Source organism: Drosophila ananassae, chromosome 3L (assembly GCF_017639315.1).
Source record: "Drosophila ananassae strain 14024-0371.13 chromosome 3L, ASM1763931v2, whole genome shotgun sequence".
NCBI lineage: Eukaryota > Metazoa > Arthropoda > Insecta > Diptera > Drosophilidae > Drosophila > Drosophila ananassae.
The window spans coordinates 8,764,972-8,784,356 of record NC_057929.1 but is presented as its reverse complement, the minus strand read 5'-3'; the positions used below and the strand labels follow the sequence as shown (position 1 = coordinate 8,784,356).

The 19,385-nt window shown below is 40.7% G+C and overlaps 1 protein-coding gene across 2 annotated transcripts; it reads left to right on the top strand.

Moving 5' to 3' along the window:
• The first annotated feature begins 10,087 nt into the window (after window positions 1-10,087).
• LOC6494661 lies at window positions 10,088-19,337 on the top strand. Of its 2 annotated transcripts, XR_006507203.1 has the most exons (7): window positions 10,088-10,569; window positions 17,231-17,375; window positions 17,436-17,593; window positions 17,659-18,310; window positions 18,378-18,756; window positions 18,813-19,036; window positions 19,097-19,337. XR_006507203.1 is itself a non-coding variant. In XM_001959877.4 (6 exons), exons 2-6 carry the CDS (start codon window positions 17,268-17,270, stop codon window positions 18,815-18,817), a joined length of 1,302 nt encoding a protein of 433 aa, XP_001959913.1. In that variant the 5' UTR covers window positions 10,088-10,569; window positions 17,231-17,267; the 3' UTR covers window positions 18,818-19,337. The 2 variants fall into 2 exon arrangements, 1 of the variants encoding a protein (XP_001959913.1); XM_001959877.4 differs by having other exon boundaries at window positions 18,813-19,337.
• The last annotated feature ends 48 nt before the right edge of the window (window positions 19,338-19,385 follow it).

Genomic DNA, 19,385 nt, shown 5'->3' with positions numbered 1-19,385 from the left:
GAGCAGCGAGCAGAGGAGGAATAGCATTGCCACTGATAGCATTGATAGTTTTCCATTTCATTGTCAATGCCGGCCGGTCGGCTCTTGGCTTTCTGCTCTTGGCTTGTTTAATTAAGCCAATGCCAGGGCAAATCAATGTTTTCACTTAAGTGCAAGTAAATTTCCCATCCAGCCACTGATCCGGAATCTTCCACTTTTCCAGCCAGCTGGATTCCTTTCAGCAGGAACTGCAAACAAACTGCATTTGTTTATTGTTAGACAGGCCCTGACTTTGAGTCCCCGGGCCATCTGACTTTGATTTGGTCATTAGTAGCTGTCGTTGTCAATGTTCCGGAGCTTCCAGAGCTTGATTTGTTTGACTCTTCCTGTTGGGCTGGGTCTCTGAGAAGAGCTCTCCTCTGAAGTTGACTCCGAAGACTCTAAACCAATTCAAAAATCCATTAAATCCATTGTCATTTGTATATTAGAATGCCAGGTATTGTTCTTTAATTAATTTCCACATAGTTCTGCGTAAAGCAAGTCACAAGTAAATCGCATTCGAGGTGGCAGCCCACGTAGCTGGCCAGGAATTTATGGACAAAGCCACTGCTTCAATTACCAAGATAAGCTGGCCAAGTCACTCCCCCCTCTGGCCACTGGCCCTCCTTTAAGCCATCTATATATGTGTATATTTTTGTTTGTTGGTCGGCTTCACCCTCCCACCCGAAATGTCTTTGCATAAAACTGTCGAATGTCGTGCGGCATTTGTTACTTATTACATGAAATAAAATGAGACTATAGACTGCAACTTCGACCGATATCGATATGCTAAGCTCCGCCGATCAGTCACACTTACACACACTGGCACACACGGACTACGTGCTGACCTTCAACTTAGTTTGCAACCTTGTTTGTTTGTTGTTGGCCAACACACATACACACGGTTGTGTGTATGGCTCCCCTGTTGGTTGTTTCTTTTTGGGCCTTTGACTTGCGGCACAATCGCGATCACTTTTGGTGATTGCGCGGCAACGCCTCCGTCTACGACGTCATCAACCAGCAACACGCAACTGACAGCAGCAACAACTGTTGCAGCCACAATAGCAACACTAGCAACAGCGACAACAACACCCCCAACAAACAACACGACAATAGAGCATGACACACACCAGAGAAAACATTTTGTCGAAATTCTTGTCCATCAGGATTATGGGGATATTTTTTGATAAAGCTATTAAATTGAGGGAATTAAAAAGAATTAAGTAAACTGGATTAGATACGTTTGCATTTGGAACTTCAGCTCGAAATTGAACACATTTTCTCGCAGTGCCTGGTCAAATTTGTAGAACGTCGTGGTCCCAATCAGACGGCGACAAGAGTTCTGACCATCATTAAATTCGAAATAAAATAATGCGCCACGGTCGCCAGTTGTCTCCGGCTGGAAGTTGTCTCCCAGTTCCCAGAGCTGCCGCCTTTGTCACGCTCGCCCTTAATAACTTTGTCCGGCTATCGTGGCCAACACATCTTGGCCAGGAGAACCAGGAGGAGGACCATGAGCTGCAAACCTGGAACCTGGAACCTGGTGCCTTACCAACTTATTGCTCTATTTTCGCAAATAGTTTTCGATTTCAGTTTCACTTTCTGCTGCTGCCCATTTTGCTGCCCATCATGTTAACAAGGCCAACGCCAACTCACGGATATCCCATCCCGTCAACAATGTAAACGAGCCCTGTCCTCCAGACTTTTGGCCATAAACAACTTGAACGACTCCGCCAAGTCCAAGAATCGTTTGGGCGTTCCACCTCGCACCGCATGAGTGGGCAGTTTGGTATTAATTCTATATATGAGTCCTTGGAAAACCCTATCATTATTTTGGTGAAATAAGTGTGATTTGGTTTTGATACAAAAAACTACCCAAGTGAATCATCTTAAAGCCCGCATGCCGAAGATCAGGTAATGTCGGGTCCAATCGCAAAAGCCCACACAGACTTCATTATGAAATATGGTTAACCATCATGAGTGACGTCACGGAGGCAGCATCATCAGAAGATCCAATCCCCGGCAAGGTCGTTAAACGGCATTGCCAGTCAGTGGAAATTCCTGTAAAAAAGAACAGAGAGCCGTTTTTTATGCAGGTTCCAATATATACATCTTTCGATATGTATAAAAATCAGTGATCGGGTTTTATTGCACTTGCGGTTGCCAAGCTAAAAGCTGACTTTTTTCAACTAGAGAGCCAAAAACTCTATATATATTGATATTAATTGACCTGTTCTGGTTTAACCCGTTTTCGATTTCAGTTTCAGACAGAATTTGCTTTGATTTTGTAGCTTTTTTTTTTTTGCAATTTCTCCATTTGATATCATTATTAATGCATAACGGTAAATGTTAAATACTTTATGCAAATTTTCGAATTAAACCGGACCAGTTAACAAGTAAATATATTTAGGCATTTGGCTAAACTTGAATATATGGGTTTTTATTTAAAAATGTTTAAAATCAAAAACAAAGCAAACACTCAGTTTGGAAGTTTGTGGTTTGTTGAACTTTGGGGAGTGCGTGTGGCATAAACTTTTGACCTCATAGGCGATAAAATAAAATATAGTTATTATATACATAAAAACTAGACATATTTTGAATATTGGTACATAAAACCACTCCCCAGAATCCAGTTTCCTGTGCATTTAGCACCTACTAAGATGTAGAGATTTGTCTTTTGTTCAACACTCGTTTCATGTTTCGACAAAAACTAGTTTAGAACCCTGAATAAACAAAATACTAAGCAGTAGTAGTTAGCATAAAAGTTAATAATTATAAGTGTGTGTTTCGAAATTTTTTCTTCTTCATTTTTCTAATGTTTCACTCGAACCGGATATGGGGGCTGGCTGGGGCCGGCTTGGGGTAAAGTCACTCGAAAAGTCGGCGTAGAATAAATTGTTATGTCTGTGTTATGTCATAATGCTGAAAAACACGTTCCGAGATAATATTTAAAAGTGAAACCAAAAAGTGAAATTGACTCGCACAGAAACATTTAATGATAATAATGATCGATTGGTCATTTATGCAAATTAATTTTGCTAAATGCAGCATAATGCTTTTGCTTAATTCAATTAACATGGAGTTCTAATCGAATGGCCCGAGGCATCGAAACCATTTAGCCAGACACACGTTCTTTGTTGACTTCTTTGTTTGGGTCTTCAAGTAAAATTCACAATTATATGTTATTTAAATCGCTTGTTTCACTCTCCAACTATTGCCAAAAATAAAACTCATTGCATAACACCACGTAGTATTTGATTCTCAATCGAACGGATCTCAAACATCAAATGCTACTTGTTCGGGCCTACGACGAGCAATTAATGTCGCCTCGAGTGTCTTTTGCAGAAAACCAGAAAAAGAATCGTCAGCGCCAGAAATCAATTAAATCATTCAATCAAAAAATTAAACAAAAACAACAAAAGATGAATATTTTGTACTCTGGCGGAAGTAAAAGTTTGGCTCCACCAACTGCAATGGAATCGAACCATTTTTGACTAAGACTTGGGTGGGTTAAAGCGCCATTAACATTGGATTTGCCATATGCCATATACCCAAGCATTTTGGCAGATTTCTGTGTACTCGAGTTTCATTAATCTTCCGTTTTGTGTTTGCTGCCATTTTGGCAATTTGTGGTTTCTGCTTAATTTGGTTCAAGCCCCGCAAACATACATAAATAAAAATAACAATAAAAATAAAAACAAAACCAAAACACAACTTGTTTGCGGTGCTTGGAATCAAATGCCAAAATGCCAACAGCACACCCGTTTTAATTTTCTGCAAATTAACCAAATAGGAAATCACACTAATTGCTTTGAGACCGAAATATTTTAAAATAGCTATACACTCTCGAAGGGGCAGTATTCCAAATATATTTAATAAGTTATTTAGCTCTAAAGAAGCCAAGCTAAACCCAAAGACCATCTCTGAAAAGAGTATATAATATTTCTTATAAATAATTTATATATATTTGTATTTTGTATCTATAGTTTTAATAAACTTAAACTAGATACCCTATACTCACGCCCACCTCATCAACTTGTATATCGATCATTGTATGTAGATTGCGTCTTTTTTGATGGACAGTGCTCATGAGCATGTCCGCGCCTCGGAAAAATAAAAAGGCAGGAGGCGTGGGTCCACTTTACATATTGGCAATTTATTTTTGTTTAATTATGCCATTAAAGAGTAACAGATTAATAATAATTAAAGCCGCAACAGTTGCGCATTCATCAAACGGATTGGAAAAACGAGTTTCTGGCGATGATATCTCAGCATCATAATCGGCATCGGAATAGTAAAAACAAATCACTTTTATTTTCAGTTGCCAACTACACACGCACCTGGATGGAATTAAAAGAATTAATTTGAACCCAAAACCGAACCCATGACGGCGCTTGGGATCCATAGAAACCAAGAGTTGAGAGCCTTTCGGTTTCTTTCTGCGGGTTAGTTCATATATAGAACTATAAAGATTGATATCATTGGGAGATGTTAGATACGAAGCTCTCGCTCCTCTTGACGTAAGCCGAAATGTGAATAAAATTCATATAAAACAGGTTACAAATAGAACCCAGCCAAATATTTGAATTTTGGCTGCTGGATGTCATAAAATACAGACGTTTGGTCGATGATCACCGTAAGACCGTATTGTATCAGATGGCTGAAATGATGATTATTCAAGGACAGCCACATCACATTTGCATACCCATATGGCGGCTTAGACCGACTTACACCTTAGTTAGTTGGGTTAAGTGGACGTTTTAGATCAGTGTTTAGCTACCAGTATGTAGATTTGTCTTAGAACATGTTCCCTGATCGCGTGATATCAGCTGAGGGAGAGAGAGTGAAAGAAATCCTACAATTCAAATACTTACTCCATAAATCATTACTCTATAAATAAGCCAAACTTCCATTAAGAATAACCAAACTCAAAAACGATAACACAATGCCATCACTCACCCAACTATTTATAGAGAACTTATAGAGCAGTTTGAAAAGGAGTATATATAGTGTATTGGAGGGCCAAAGGATCATGGCTTTGTGGCTAACGCCAGTGACGCCCAATATTTATCGCCTGCTACTTGTAATTGCCACAAATTGTATGACATTTTTATGCCATTTGCCTGCTGGGGCATGAATAATTGATTTACATGGTGTTTGTGTATTGCCACCACCACCGCCGATGCCATAAATTTATTTATGCAGTAGCCATCCTCCTTATCGTTTTCGCTTTCTGGCCTCCAAGTGGGCCCATTAATCAGGAGCCCCACATATTGCATCCACATTGTGTGTCTGTGGCCCAGGCGCCCACGCTGCCCCCATGGGATGCACTCTAATGATTTAAAACTATGCCTCTCGAAAGGTGCAAATGCTGGCCATAAATCATAGAGAATTGGAATCGGGTGATCGTCTATATAGATTCTTTATGTGTAACCTCTAGACTCTCTTGATGGCAATCGCAACACGCGTTGAAACTGCAATTAGCACAATCTCTTGCCTTAATCTTAGAACATTAATTAGTTTATTTAAAGTGACTTGAAGTTGAGTGGAAATCAGCTTTTATTGCATGGACGACAACTTAATTGCGATAATTATGCATTAGCTCACATCGGAATGATATTTGCGTTAGATCTTGCAATTCCACAAATCCCGAGAGATGGCCTTGTCGATGCTTATCGACTGGAGATCTAGTTCTACACCAGAGGGTGGGGCTAATAGACTCTTAATAGATAAAGGTAGCAACACTTATAGCCTATATAGGTGACTGACACTCTTAACTTCAAGCACCTTAATTACTTCATTCAACATTATTTTCTTATAACAATGTGACGGAGATAAAAATACAATTTATTTGATGGCCTGAGAAATTTAATTTCGTTAATGTTGAGTTCTTATATTGAGGTCTCTTAATTAAATGCTCCCCATCTAGTTGGCAGAGTTTTACATTTGCCTTAATTGCATATTTAAAGCTGACATTTATTATAATTAAACTTACATCGGCTATTGCAGACAGCGTTCTCCGCTTGTCCGACTCTTGTAGTATGTTTCAGCTTTCAGTTTCAGTTGCCACCGAGCTTGTGCTAATTTCGCTGGCATCTAGCCACTTGATTAATAAGCTGCCATAACCCGGCTATCACAGAACAGCAGCCACAGAACTGAGACCATTCATCTTCCAGACAAAGAAGCCACTTGGAGTGTCTTGAGGTAACCCATTCCAAAACCCATCCAAGTTGCTCTTCCTTCGAGTGCCGAGTTGCCGAGGTGCTGAAAACGAAATTCATTTACTACAACATGGCCTTGAGCCATGAATAATGTCTGCAATTACTCTCTGGGTTGTCGTGCCTTCAGAACTGGAGTTCTGGTCTTCGGTTGACTATTTTCTAATGGCAAGTAAAAGTGAAAAGAATTGTGCCACTTGTTTGGTTTCTTTTGGCTTCTAATGCCGGGCCGGCCTGGCCTATCTCGGCCTGGCAGTTAATTACACCTTGTTGGCCGTGTTGCAAGTCAGCGTGTTGCCGATGCTGCGGCAGATACTGATGCCCCAACTCAGAGGCAGATGCGGATGCGAGCTTTATTTCTGTATGTATGTCTTATTTCTTGTAGCTGCACCTCTCGGCACGTTGCAGCGTGTGAAATGAATGCCTGTTGTCAGAGCGTGGCGCATGTTTCTGATATCATCGAACAAGCCAACTAGCAGAATCCGAATCGGAGTCTAAATCTGAATATGCCCCTCGATTCGAGGGCCCGCCGATAGCCATCTTATTTCGGCATTTTAGCTTGTTGACATCTGAAAAGTCTTCTTCTGAGTCATCTGGCCAAGCCGCTCGTCTTGGCCATCCCAAGGCTGGCTATAAGACTTACTTGGTCATCTCACTTTGAAAATATTCACTTTAGTTTTTTCCCTAAAATTCTATTCTTCTAGTTCTCAGTTATAACCTGTATGTCTATGTATTTGAAGCCAATTACCGCTTTGGCAATTAGTTTAAAATTGGCCACACTCAGGGGCAGCTATTTCCATAGACTTTCGGATTCCGATTCGAGCCGCGTCATCGCCGACATGTTCTTAACATAATTGTTAACGCCTCAAAAACGGTTTGAGTGGCAAATTATGACCGAAAATTGGCTTACATCAAGTGGCCAAATGGCAGTTTCCCAGGCCTCAAGGTTGCGTATGCGGAAATTGCCAATGGTGCTTCAATTAACACGCCCAACAGCAAAACCTTTTCACACCGAACTGCCACCAATGATTTGATTTTGATTTGGATTTTAATTTTGTTCAGATTTTTCGGTTTGGTGTTGATTTGGAAGTCAATTAATCTGCATGCTTGGGTGTTTGTGGAACGTTAAAAAGCTCTTAAATTGCACTGCGTCTCCTGCATGCCAAAAAAATCCAAAAACAGTCACAATCTTGTGAAATTACAGTCTGAAGGTTGCCAGAAGCCACGACCTTTGTTTCAGGTGTCGTTGACACCTTGCTGTTGCTCGGCTTTTCGGCTCGGTGTATCAAGTTTATGATTTAGCTTTAATTCGAGTTACGTCACAGCTGCCGACAGTATGTTTGCTGAATCATAGTTCCGTTCTGTGAAGGACTTTCCTTGATCGATCGATCGAAGTATCGATTGGGTGCCAAAAATAGGGCGGCCACCATGACGTATACTTGATGGGGGGGGGGGGGGGGGGGGGGGGAGGGACAGAACAATTCGCTTATCAATCATACGCCACGTTGACTGCCGAAAGCCCACGCAAAATTCGGCAAATCACTTGAGACAAGCCAGATCAAGAACTCGGCTCTCCTTTGCCATTATTTTTAGCCAAACTCTGTTTGTTTCCCCTTCTTGTATGTCAGCACGAATTAACGATTGCGATTTAAATCGCACCAAGAAGAAGCCAAAACAAACAACACGACCAACTACAATGCTTTTTCGGCATTGTTCCTCTGTATTTGAGCCATGCGGAAATTGTTTGTACAACATGGCTAAAACAAAGGCGCCCCAAGAAAACATCGAGCCGAAACAATTCATTATTATTATTGTTAATATTATTGTTATTTTAGCGCGATGAGCAGCCAAAATAATTGAGCATAAAACACAGTTTAGACCCGGCTTAAATGATACTCGTATGAGTGTAGCCAAAAGACAGAATTGGTCCCAGCCGAAATCCCAGCCTTGAATTCAATTAGCAAATTTCGAGTAGCTGGTAATTTCTTAATTCACATCCAAAAGCCAACCAAAAAAAAAATGTTTACCTTCCACTTGCTACTGCCCAAAAGTAACAAAAATGTTAGCTTAACCATTTTCTCCCACTTGCTGGCTGCGAAACGGTTTTTGTTTTATTTTCCGTTTTTAATGTAGCAAGGTCGTTCGTTGGTCTGCGACTCCAAAAGCAATTTGTAATGATTATTAAAACAGCGACCTGCTTGGCATGCTCCACCATGCTGGAGACTCTCCCTTCCCCTTCACTCTAAAAGTGCACAGAGAAAAATAGTGTAGTGTGTTTGGGTTAAAGGCCCACAAGCCCACAATGGCTTTACTATTATTTACTTCACATAAAATAGTTTATATATTTTTTCTGCCTGTATTTTTGACCAAAACTATAGCTGTTGCCATTTGTTTTTTTATTTTTTTGCCAGCCAGTTGGCGTTGGCTTTTAATTGAAATAGCAAAAACAGTAACAAGGCACTGGCTAAAAACAAAGCTGGCTAAAAAAATTATATTGAATTACAACATGGTCAGTAGTGGAGCCGCCCCCCTTCAGTGGCATACGGAATTCTTTGGCAATTATTGCCACACACTATATACAATATGCTGCCTTTCGATACGTTTCAGTTTTGTGATTGAATAGCCGTGAACATTGATTATGACAGCCGGACACTCGAGGAGTTCTATTTAAAGACTAATGCCCGATCTATGGGCATTCCAGCGGTGTTAGCTCAGCGCCAATATGGCAAACCGATAATTGTGACTTGTGAAAGGGAAATCCGTCACACTCCGTGGATGGAACCGTTTTAATCGTCCATTCTATGCTAAGTGCCCTGTCACACCCTCTTTCTCCGCATGATTAAGCGAAGGGGCTTGCATTTTAGTCCGTTTCAGTTTCGAAATTTGAATAAATAAATTGCATTTTATGCTTAGCCGCCAAATAAGCCAGCTGCCATAAACGAACAAATCTCTCAGACTGAATTATGTCGCTCGCCGAGTTAATCAAAAAGCAAAAAACCAGCGCCAAATAAAGAAGCTTGCTGCTCGAGGGAAATACCCAGGGGGATAGTGGCCTACGGACACATCCGCAACCGGAGCGGCGAGGTAACCAAATCAAAAGTAATTCACACGCTCAAATAAATAAATAAAACAAAACACAAAATGGTAATTCTCCAGCTTGGTCAGAAGCCTGCCGATAGCTTTAAATTTTGCGTTTTGGCCAGAATGGGTTGGAACAAAATAATTCCACTTAGAAAGATCTTGGGGTGAATGCTATGTTTGGACAAACAAAACATGATCCTTTAGCGTTTTAATTTAAAGCGATTTTCATATCGGTTCTATAGCGATTCTCTATCGATTTGCATTAAAATCTGTAAACTAAATATTCTTTTTAGTTTTCTAAATTTGTTCTTACAGAAACCTTTAAAAATACGCGGGAACCGATTACTTTTAAAATCTTAAAGGACAATTTTTCTTTAATTTAGTTTAAGTTTTTATGAAGGACTTCACTTATAATTTAATGAAGTCCTGGAGTGAGAAATAACTCGGAAAAAGCTCTCCTTGTCTTCTCTTTGGACATGGTCAAAATATTCATTAAAAAACTCAAATAAAATATTTGAAGATATTTTTCAAACTTTATTGAAAAGAATCTACTGATAGCATCATCTTCAGCTATAGAATCTTAACCCAACCTTCCTGTTTGGCAGCCGACGAGCGTCTGCGAGCATTGAGAGAAGTGTGGTATTGGAGATCCCCCTGGGAATTCGTGCTTTTAGCCGCGTTCGCAGCCAGCCAGCCATATAGCTTCGGCTGGGCTCGTCGGCTGTGGCTAAGATGGTCGGGTTGTTTCCAGGCAACAATTTGGGCTACCTTGCACCAAGACTCACCGTTAGCCGAACAGTCGAAACACGCAGCTTGAGGCGAGCGGTTCTTGCGCGCGCTTGCACTCCGTCTAACCACTTTTAACCAAAAAGCTAAAAGCTACTAACCCACAGCAGAGACTCAGTAGAAGTCGGGATCGCGACGCGAGCGCAGAGTTCTGAGAGTGTTGTGTAAATAGAAATTAAAAGACAAATATAAATTACGCGTCTCATAAAAAACGCAAAAAAAAGTTTAAAAAAATATTTACAAAAAAAAAGGAATAAAAACAATAAACATTAAAGTAAATAATTGAGGAGAAACCTAGCTGGTTGATTGATTGTGGTGGGCGGTATAAGTTGAATTCTGATTCACGCTTGCGAATAAATCCAGCATCGAGTGGAGAACATACGGATATTTTAGTATCGAACATTGCGCATACGCCGCATTGCACTTTCAAGAAGAAACAGAGGCAGCAGCAGAAGCAGCTTGAAGGGTAAGTTATCCGCCGGACGACCTTGACATTTGGAAAAATTGATTTTGTCATTCGCTGCTAATTGAAATGAATGCACGATCAGGCGGGGAAGATCGTTTGATTGGCACTTAAATTGTTTGTTGTACAATCATTTCTCTGGCTGCAAAATCGAATTGGCCAAGACGCGATTTTAGCCGAGAAGCCAAGTATTTAATTAGCATTCTGTGGCATCTTATAAATAAACATGGTTTTATAGTGCGGTTGTGGATGTGGATGTGCTAAACGCCAAAGGCCACTTAAAACACGCTGTCCATGAGTGTGAAATAAAAACTTATATATACTCACATGTAGTATATGCTATATGGCACAATATGTGGGGTACTACTCCTATTCTGCGTTTCTACATGGTATGTGTATTTGCATGTAAATTACAAAATCAAGTTCGTTGCTCGAGTCTTTTGTTTGGCATGCACAAAAGGTTCTTTGGTGTTTGGTGGAATAGAAACCAAAGCCCAAATGCCTCAGTGCAGCTATATAGTAATATATAGCCAGCCAGCTTATGGAAAACTGTTCAACAACCTTCACTGGCCCTGGGCTGGTTTTAACTTTAGAGTTTTTCGTAAAACCCGTTCGAGTCCGATATGCGTGTGCTTAATTTACACGCAGATTAGCGTTTACATTAATATAATTTCATATTTTTATGTACCCAAAAATGTCAGCTCCGCTCAGCAGATCTCAGCTTCGCCTTAGCTTATTAAAGCCTCTCGGTTTGCCTTGTCCAAAATTTATGAGCGATGTAATCTCAGGCTGTGCCTGAAACGTTCAATGCATACAAAAAAATTCCCCAAAAAATTATATACATATATAAAAAAAATACAAAAAACAGAAACAAGGAAGAAAGCCAAGATTCGCAATCGGCTCGCGCTTCAAGTCATTTTGGACTCATCTAAGAATATATCGCTACATCTTCCGGGGGTCTTTGGCCTATTCGCCGTTTATTTTTGTATTTTCTTTGGCTTTTGTTGTGGATGATACCCCATTCCCTGGCACTCTTCTGGAGTTCTGTGTAAACAGAAAAAAGGCTTATTTGCATGCCAAATGAAAGCCTAATTAGGACAGCCACTTTGACTTGAGTCACAGCTATGGCCTACATTCAAGATTTTATTTATTTACTGTGTTTTTCTAACAACTCCACCCAGCCAGCCATCTGGCTACTGGCTGGTGGCTGCTTGCTTTTGGCCTAAGTATTTCGCCCCTGAATTATGTCCACTGATCGATGTTATTGAATGGATATTTTTCTGCCTCTGCTAGAATTTTACACCCAATTATCAACGCAATTGTTAATTACGCTTTTGATTGTGCCAGCAACGGCTCAATATCAATTTCAATTTCAATTTGAAGCCAAAATTAATGAACTCTAATTAAGAGAGGGGAAAATGGTCGTGTGTGTGAGAAATAAAAAATACAAAATAAAAAAATACGATCGGCCTTTGTTGAAGTGCTTACGAGTCTTTTCCTGCTCTTTAATTGTATTGAATGCATTGTAGTTACCGCCGCCGCCGCCGACTTTTTGATTGGCAGAAATCAGTTTGAAGAGTTTTCTATGATTTCAGTGATGTAATTCGGGGCTGGATGACATGAATCATAAGCTGTGGACAAATGCCAACTGCCAACTGCCAATTATCAATTGCATTGGATGGCGGGGAGGCCAAAAGCACCAACAAAAATTAGCATAAACAAATCGAATCGATGACTAATTGAAACGAACGACTCTCAGAACATAACACGTCAAATTTAATTAACCAAAAAAAAGAATGAAAAGACAAGCCAAGTCATCTTCATGTTCACTTAATATTATCTTTGGGAATACTTTTGTCGGTGCTCAAGAACCATTTTTTTTTGTGGCACTTGTTAAGGCCTAAGAATAGACCTGCCAAGCCAAGGCCCAAAACGTGCTTTGGCCAAATAAAAACCAAATTTTTTTGCAAGTAATTTGAACATTAAAAACAATGTTGGTTTCGGTTTCTGTTTCTGTTTCGGGTAATAATAATCACTCAATAGCAATGTCTAACAGCAGCAGCAACAGCAACACCAACAAAAGCGGAAGTCAAAAGCAACACGAAAGTGCTGTGCAACACATTTTTCACCATTTGGATTTATTTGTTGTCTTTTCTTTTATTATTATTACTTTTTTTTTGTTTTTTGGATTTGGACGCCTTCCTGGCACGAAATACTTTGGTGAGAATTGCAAATTCTCGGCTATGCAATGGGAGAGAAATAAGTGAAAATATTATGAAAGCCCCTGCCGAAGCAAGTGAAAATCGGAATTTATAATTTTCGTGTGCCGATTTTCCAACCGCAAAAAACTGTGCCCCAAAGCCAGCTGCTGTTGCTGCTGCTGCTTCTGGTGCAGCTGATGATGTTGATGGTGGTGCTGCTGCTAGTGGCAGTGATGCAATCAGCTTGACATGCACATCGAGTGACAGAGCAGACATTGCGCATACGCCGCATTGTACCCAGTTCAAAACTCTCAACGCGCCTTCTGCTCGCCCCATAAAAACCCAGCAAAAAAAACCAAAAAAGATGAAAGCCAAGCTCCGTGGGGTGTTGCTGGCTTCATAAGCAGGGCATCTCCGAATAAGAATTGGAGCAGATAGGCAAAAGAAGACAATGATGGAGCCCCAATGCCCTAACTTTCCAGTTATAAATTTTAATAAATGGGCCACAAGAATCTGATCTAGATGAGCTTGGCGTCTGACTTATTTAAGATTCTCCAATCTAGTTGGGATTCAAAGAAAAACTTGAAAGAAACCTGCGACAGATTGACAGATACTGGAGCAAAATATATTTATTTTCCTGCGCCAATTAGTGTATCAGATGAAAGTGGGCAGCAAATATATATCAGTCCTAAAATTTGCATGTATATCACATCAAATGTTAAATAGGAAAACAAACTATTTCAAGATAACCGATATTAAACGTTTAATGGAAGCAATTAGTTTAGAGTTGATAAGTTCGAAAGCCCATAAATAAAGAGCAAAATATATGGTAGCTCTTAATAGAAGCCTAGATATAGTAGCCTTTTTTGCTTTGGAGAGCTTCCAGCTATTATGACATTCACACGTGCCCAGCGCCTCGTCCAATCTAAATTTTTCATCCGTGAGTTCCTCACTGGGATTTTCTTGCATGTTGCGTGCCCCTCTATATAGCCATATATATACATATTTTTTCATCATCATCATAGCCATCTTCTTCAGTAACAATGTGCGATTTAATTTTCATTTTCTCGTCTTGCTTCTCGTTTTTTCTTTAATTTAGTTTTGTTTTTGTCGCCTTGCTCACATGGAGACGAAATAAAGTGCCAACTCATAATAATGTAAGCTCCAGATGGGGCTCTGTTGTTTTTGTTGTTAATGGTGTTGTTTGTTGACTGACTTTTGTTGCGATGTTACAAAAAGTAACAAGTGCACAGCCGCCCGCCCGCGACATTGTGCAAACAATTTATATATATTTTTTGTTGTCTTTGCATTTTATGTTTGTTTTGTATTTTAATCATAATGCCATTAAATCACAATCTTTTTTGTTTTGTTGCATCGGATTGGGCGGTGGCAGTTGAAAAGAAATTTAAAATTAAAATGTTTCATTTTTGATTGGGCTTTGAGTGCTCCCACGAAGCAATTAAGTGTTAATACCCGGTCGTCATAATTTGGTGGGCCGTCTGTATTAAATTGCCTTGATTGTTGAGCGCTTTTTATAGCGCCAAATCCAAGTACCGAAAGTAAGAGCAAAAATATTACTCTCGATGATAAATTCTGGTGAATAAAAGCCCCCGTCGAAAAAGTACACGAAACTTGTTCCAGCCGGACATGTAAACGCATGGGGCAAATATGCGAACTCGGCTCGGTGCGGTTCAACTTTCAAGGTTGCTGCTGTGGCGTCAAGAACTTGCAGAAACCGAAACTGAAACAGAAACAACCAGCAGCACTCCAGCTGAAAACTAAAAACTCGGTTGCAGTTGATTTTTGTTGGGTGTCTGTGGACCACTTTTGGGTGTGGGGGTCTCACTAGATGACAAGTCATTCCACGCGCCATTTGAAAGGCGCGCGAGCGAGTGCACAATGCGGCATAGTATATAGTGTACATGGGTACATGGCACATGCCAATTGCGCAATTGCAGTGCCCAGCATGATTCATGGTAGCCACCAATTAAACGGCGACTAAGCCGATTAGCCAGCGGACAAAGGAGCCAGCAGCCGAAAGACTTCCTTCTGCGCCACGGCCTTGGCGTAACTGGTACGACGTTCTATAAATTCAATAAACTGCGTACTCACGCACAGAACAGTTGCCGCGTTGTTAAAAATAGCAGCTAGCAGCGACCTTGAGGGCTTACATAATTAATTGCAATCGGGTTTTCAGCCAGAGACTTGGTATGCGGAAAATGTGCTAAATCGAAAGACTCAAGGCACGAACTTGACGAGGGCAAGGGAAAGACTTAAGCCACAAACTTGACTCGACGCGAGGATCGATTAGCACTTGATGCACTTAACGGGCGTTTATCTTTTCAAGTAGCCGCTATGTTTATCCTAAACTAGTTTCTCACTAAAAAAAATAAAACGAAGAGAGAAACAATGAAGAGAGCAAAAGCCACAGAAGCAAACAAAACAGGGAATGAATAAATCAGTAAACAAGATAAATCATTTTTGGGCATGTAAGAAGATTTAATTATTAAATGCATTTTAAACTTTTCTCAACCAAAGGCCAGCTAGATAATTAAATTTCATACTAACACAGATACTTGTGAGTGTGGTTCTTGTTGTTGTCCAATGCGATCATCGCCAAAAAATCAACATCACGTTCGGCATTCAAAAAGATTTTATATACTTATTAGCCAGGCAACAGCACAAAAAATGAGCCACCAACAAAAACCCGAAACCTCTCCGGCGGCGATGGTGAAAAGAACGAAATGTTATGCGAATATATTATACAATATAAAACAGTCAGTCAGTCAAAAGAATAAAACACGAAAAAAATAAGAATCCGACATCGCTGCTTGGCATTTCGCCCCATTGACGTAGGAACCCCAAAACTTAATCATATCGCTCTAAAATAGAAGATGAAACAGACAGAACTGAATGTTGCTATTGGGCTTTTGGTCTTTTGGCTCTGAGACGAGAAGAGGTCAAATCGTGGCTTGGCAAATGATATATTTGACCATCATTAACGACATGGCTTCAGATCAGCAGGGCCACTGACTCATGAATGAAATCGTCGACATGTGCGCACATTCTAATCACGAATATGTTACCCAATTCCCAAGAACTCTGGAGGTGATGGGGCATGTAAAAACTTAATTAAATCTATTAAACTTACAGCACCCAATTTGTAGTTAGGGATAGCGGTTCCTCCTAAAAAACATCCCAATATAGAACAATATCGTATTCAACCTCCCGCGGAGAGAACAGCCCGAAAATAGTGTCAAAGCTTTTGGCTCGTGGGCGTGTCTACTTGAGCTTACAGAATATTATTCACCATAAATCTTAACTTTTGCAAAAACATAAAGAGTATACAGAAAAGAAAACCAGTTATAATTTGAAATTTCGCCGAGGCCAAAACGGATCTAGAGGCACGGAGTTTTTTGGAGACAGAGAAGTGCGTGACATTTATCAAGTTTTATGGCCATTCTGTCCGTTAATTAAAGAACCAACGCCAACGCCGTCGAATCCAAACAAATAGAAAGTCGGCGGCTTCAATGGAGATTCGATCCATCTATGTGATCTCTGATTTGAAATGCTCGACGGGAAACTCACTCGCTGCGGTCGTTCTGGGTAATTTGGAAAACATTTAAATTAGGCCACGATCAGGGATTGCATTCAGAAATGCATGTGGTGTCGTGCCCTTAATTTGTCCACGCTTAGAAATGTCGCATTTTTAATGGGGTGGGTGGAACAAGAAACGTTTAGATGGGAATAGGAATGGGAAGTCATCGATACAGTTTGATGGGCAATGGAATCCCAGCAGACTCACTTTCATTGCCACTCGGCATAGTGTGTGACACACATTTATTGGTAAATCGCATTTGGCCCACTATTAATGCCAATCACGTGTCTGACCGCCAATTCACCTGACAGCGGCTACCACTATTGGCCACCGTATACTGGATTTTGTCACAAAACGTTGACGGCAGTACGGTGCATAATCAAATCAGTTTGACTTTGAAGAAAAACCCCAAGTGGCCGATTGAAATGCCAGGCAAGCTGCTCTGACCCGATGAACAAAAAAATGCAAAATAATGTGCTCAACAAAGTGTTTTTTAACAGAATACAATTGTCCAAGGTATCAAGCGTTTGGTTCAATTAGAGGCGGTGACATTGGTGATTCGATCGATCAAAGGAGTAGAGTAAAGTACATACACAAATGTATTTAATTCCCAAAAACCCAAAGAAAACATTCGGAGTGTTCCGTTCGTGTGCAGAGTTCATTGGCTTGCAGATTGATTGGACTGATTGCCTAATAATCTCTTCAGTGCGTGTCCCATTCGCCGGGGATTCAATTTGGTCTACCAGATCCAATCAAAGTCATTCGCACCCGCTATGTTAGAACGAGCCCCAACTTAATTGTCCATAACTAGAAGCGTTGCTCATAATTACTTAATAATAATTTCGGAAAATGTTCTGTCTCTCAGTTCCAGAGGAAACGAATCAATCGAGCAGACAGACAAGATGATTTCGCGCCGCAAGATCATATCGCGTTCCCTGGACAATTTGGATGCCATCGGGCAAGACGAGCAAGAGGAAGATGTCTGGCAAGATCGCGAGAAGCTCTTCAGGGTAAGATTTATTTAATTTACTTGATTATCTTATGCTTATTCTAAATATAAATATCCGCAGGACCACATTAATGAGGTTCTGGCCAAATGGGAGCAGATCGATGACGAAATCTGGGCCAAGATTATTGTCTTTGAGAAAAATCGACGCGTGGCCAAGGCATATGCCCGTTCCTCTGTGATTACCATCAATGGATCAAAGAACGGCTTCGATGGAGTGCGGTAAGTGTTCATACTTTTCCCCAAAGGTTAAGCCTTTTATCAAATATTGTTTACTAATTCAACAGCATTGGTCTAAATGGTTTTGAGAACCCTATGCGCGATGCCGAAACGAAGGTGATCAAAAAGTCCATTGGAGACGGCTTCAAAATCAAAATGGACGACATCGGCAACATATTCATTAAACGTTATGGCAAAAGCAGCATCTATGTGAACAGCACATCGCAGGGTAACGAGGAGACTGTTATCGGCGGAGATATAATCCAGATGCCTCAAATGTCCCTCACCGGAGGTACATCGTCCAAACTGTTTGACATGAAGAAGTTTCAGACGAATATTAACCGGGAATTCGCTCGTACATATCCGGAGCGCGGCCGGTTGGAGCGCCAGTGTCTCTCCGCCGTTTCCCTGGTCAAGTCAAACAATAATCTAATCAATTCTCCGGTCTGGATACTCGTGGTCAATGTGGTGGCCATGGACATGCTGAGGAGCAGGCTACAGACAATGCCCAAGTCGTTGGATGCTCTGGGAATGCGAGTGCCATTGACGCAGAGCAGCGAGGATCCGTATTCCACAATCGAGAGCCAGGTGGAACTCATCTATCCGACACCTGCTGCCTCCGATGACTCGCAGAACTCCCAGAACTCAAGCAACTCTAGTAAGGGAAGGCGCAGCATCTTCAGCGCCGCATTCCTCAACGAAGGACCATATGTGCCCAAGGTGGGTGTTTCAGATTTGTTGATGGTTAGTAAAGTTATTCAATAATCGGTTTATAAAATATTTGTAGCCTGACTATGAATCCGGATCATCGTTGGCTCCCATCTACGCAGACAAAAAGCGCCAGAAGAGCAGCAACACGCAGCCACGTAAAAAGCAGGATGATCCCTATTATTGTGGCTTGCTGGCGAGGATTCCCAACTTCATCAAGTCCTCGAAGCAGCCTTGCAACGGCACTGGAGCCAGCAAGCCCAAGAAGGAGCCGAAGATCTCGAGGAAGATCTCGGCTCAGCATCACTTCGCTCAGAAGGAATTTCTGCCGGCCCAGCCGATTCCCATCGCCACTTTCCACCACTCGTACTTCCCCTACAAGCTCTATCCTCCCCAGCATCGTCTCTCCCAATCGCAGATGTCCCTCTGGGATGCACGTAGTCTGATCAGTGCACATGGTAAGATATTCTATTTAAATTTCAAAGGCAAACAATAATATTTTATTTTTTTACAGAATGATCAACCATCTGGCCTTAATTTATTCAATGTCTAGCATTAATTCTACAATTATTTAGTCAAACGCATACGATTTAGTTTCGGTCAGAGGATCCATGGATCAGTGAATCATGTGGAGTGCATTTCGCTCACTTTTGTGATAAATGCAGCGAAATGCAGCCATTTAGCGTACACCCACTACTTACTACGCACTAACTCTAATTAACCGCAGTTAACTTTAAGGCAAGCAGAGAGATTTAATGATTATGCAATTTGTAATGAGTAATTAAAATTTTGCCATAGTTTTTTAAATCGTTTAAGACTGAGAGAATGTCCTAGAGCCCAAGTAGAGCGCACTGGAATAAATAACGAGGAGAGTCGATAATGGGGGCAGAAAATGTCATAAGCAAATCAATTGCTACTTTAGGCGAGTTCAATGTATTGTTTTTTTCTTATTATTTGCTGTACATACATTTCATATGTAAATAAGTTCGAATAAAATATGTAAACGATTAAGTATGCATTAAAAGAAAGATCTAAAATATGTAACTGTGTGTTTTTCTTTAAATTTTAGTTGTTAAACAAGAAATAT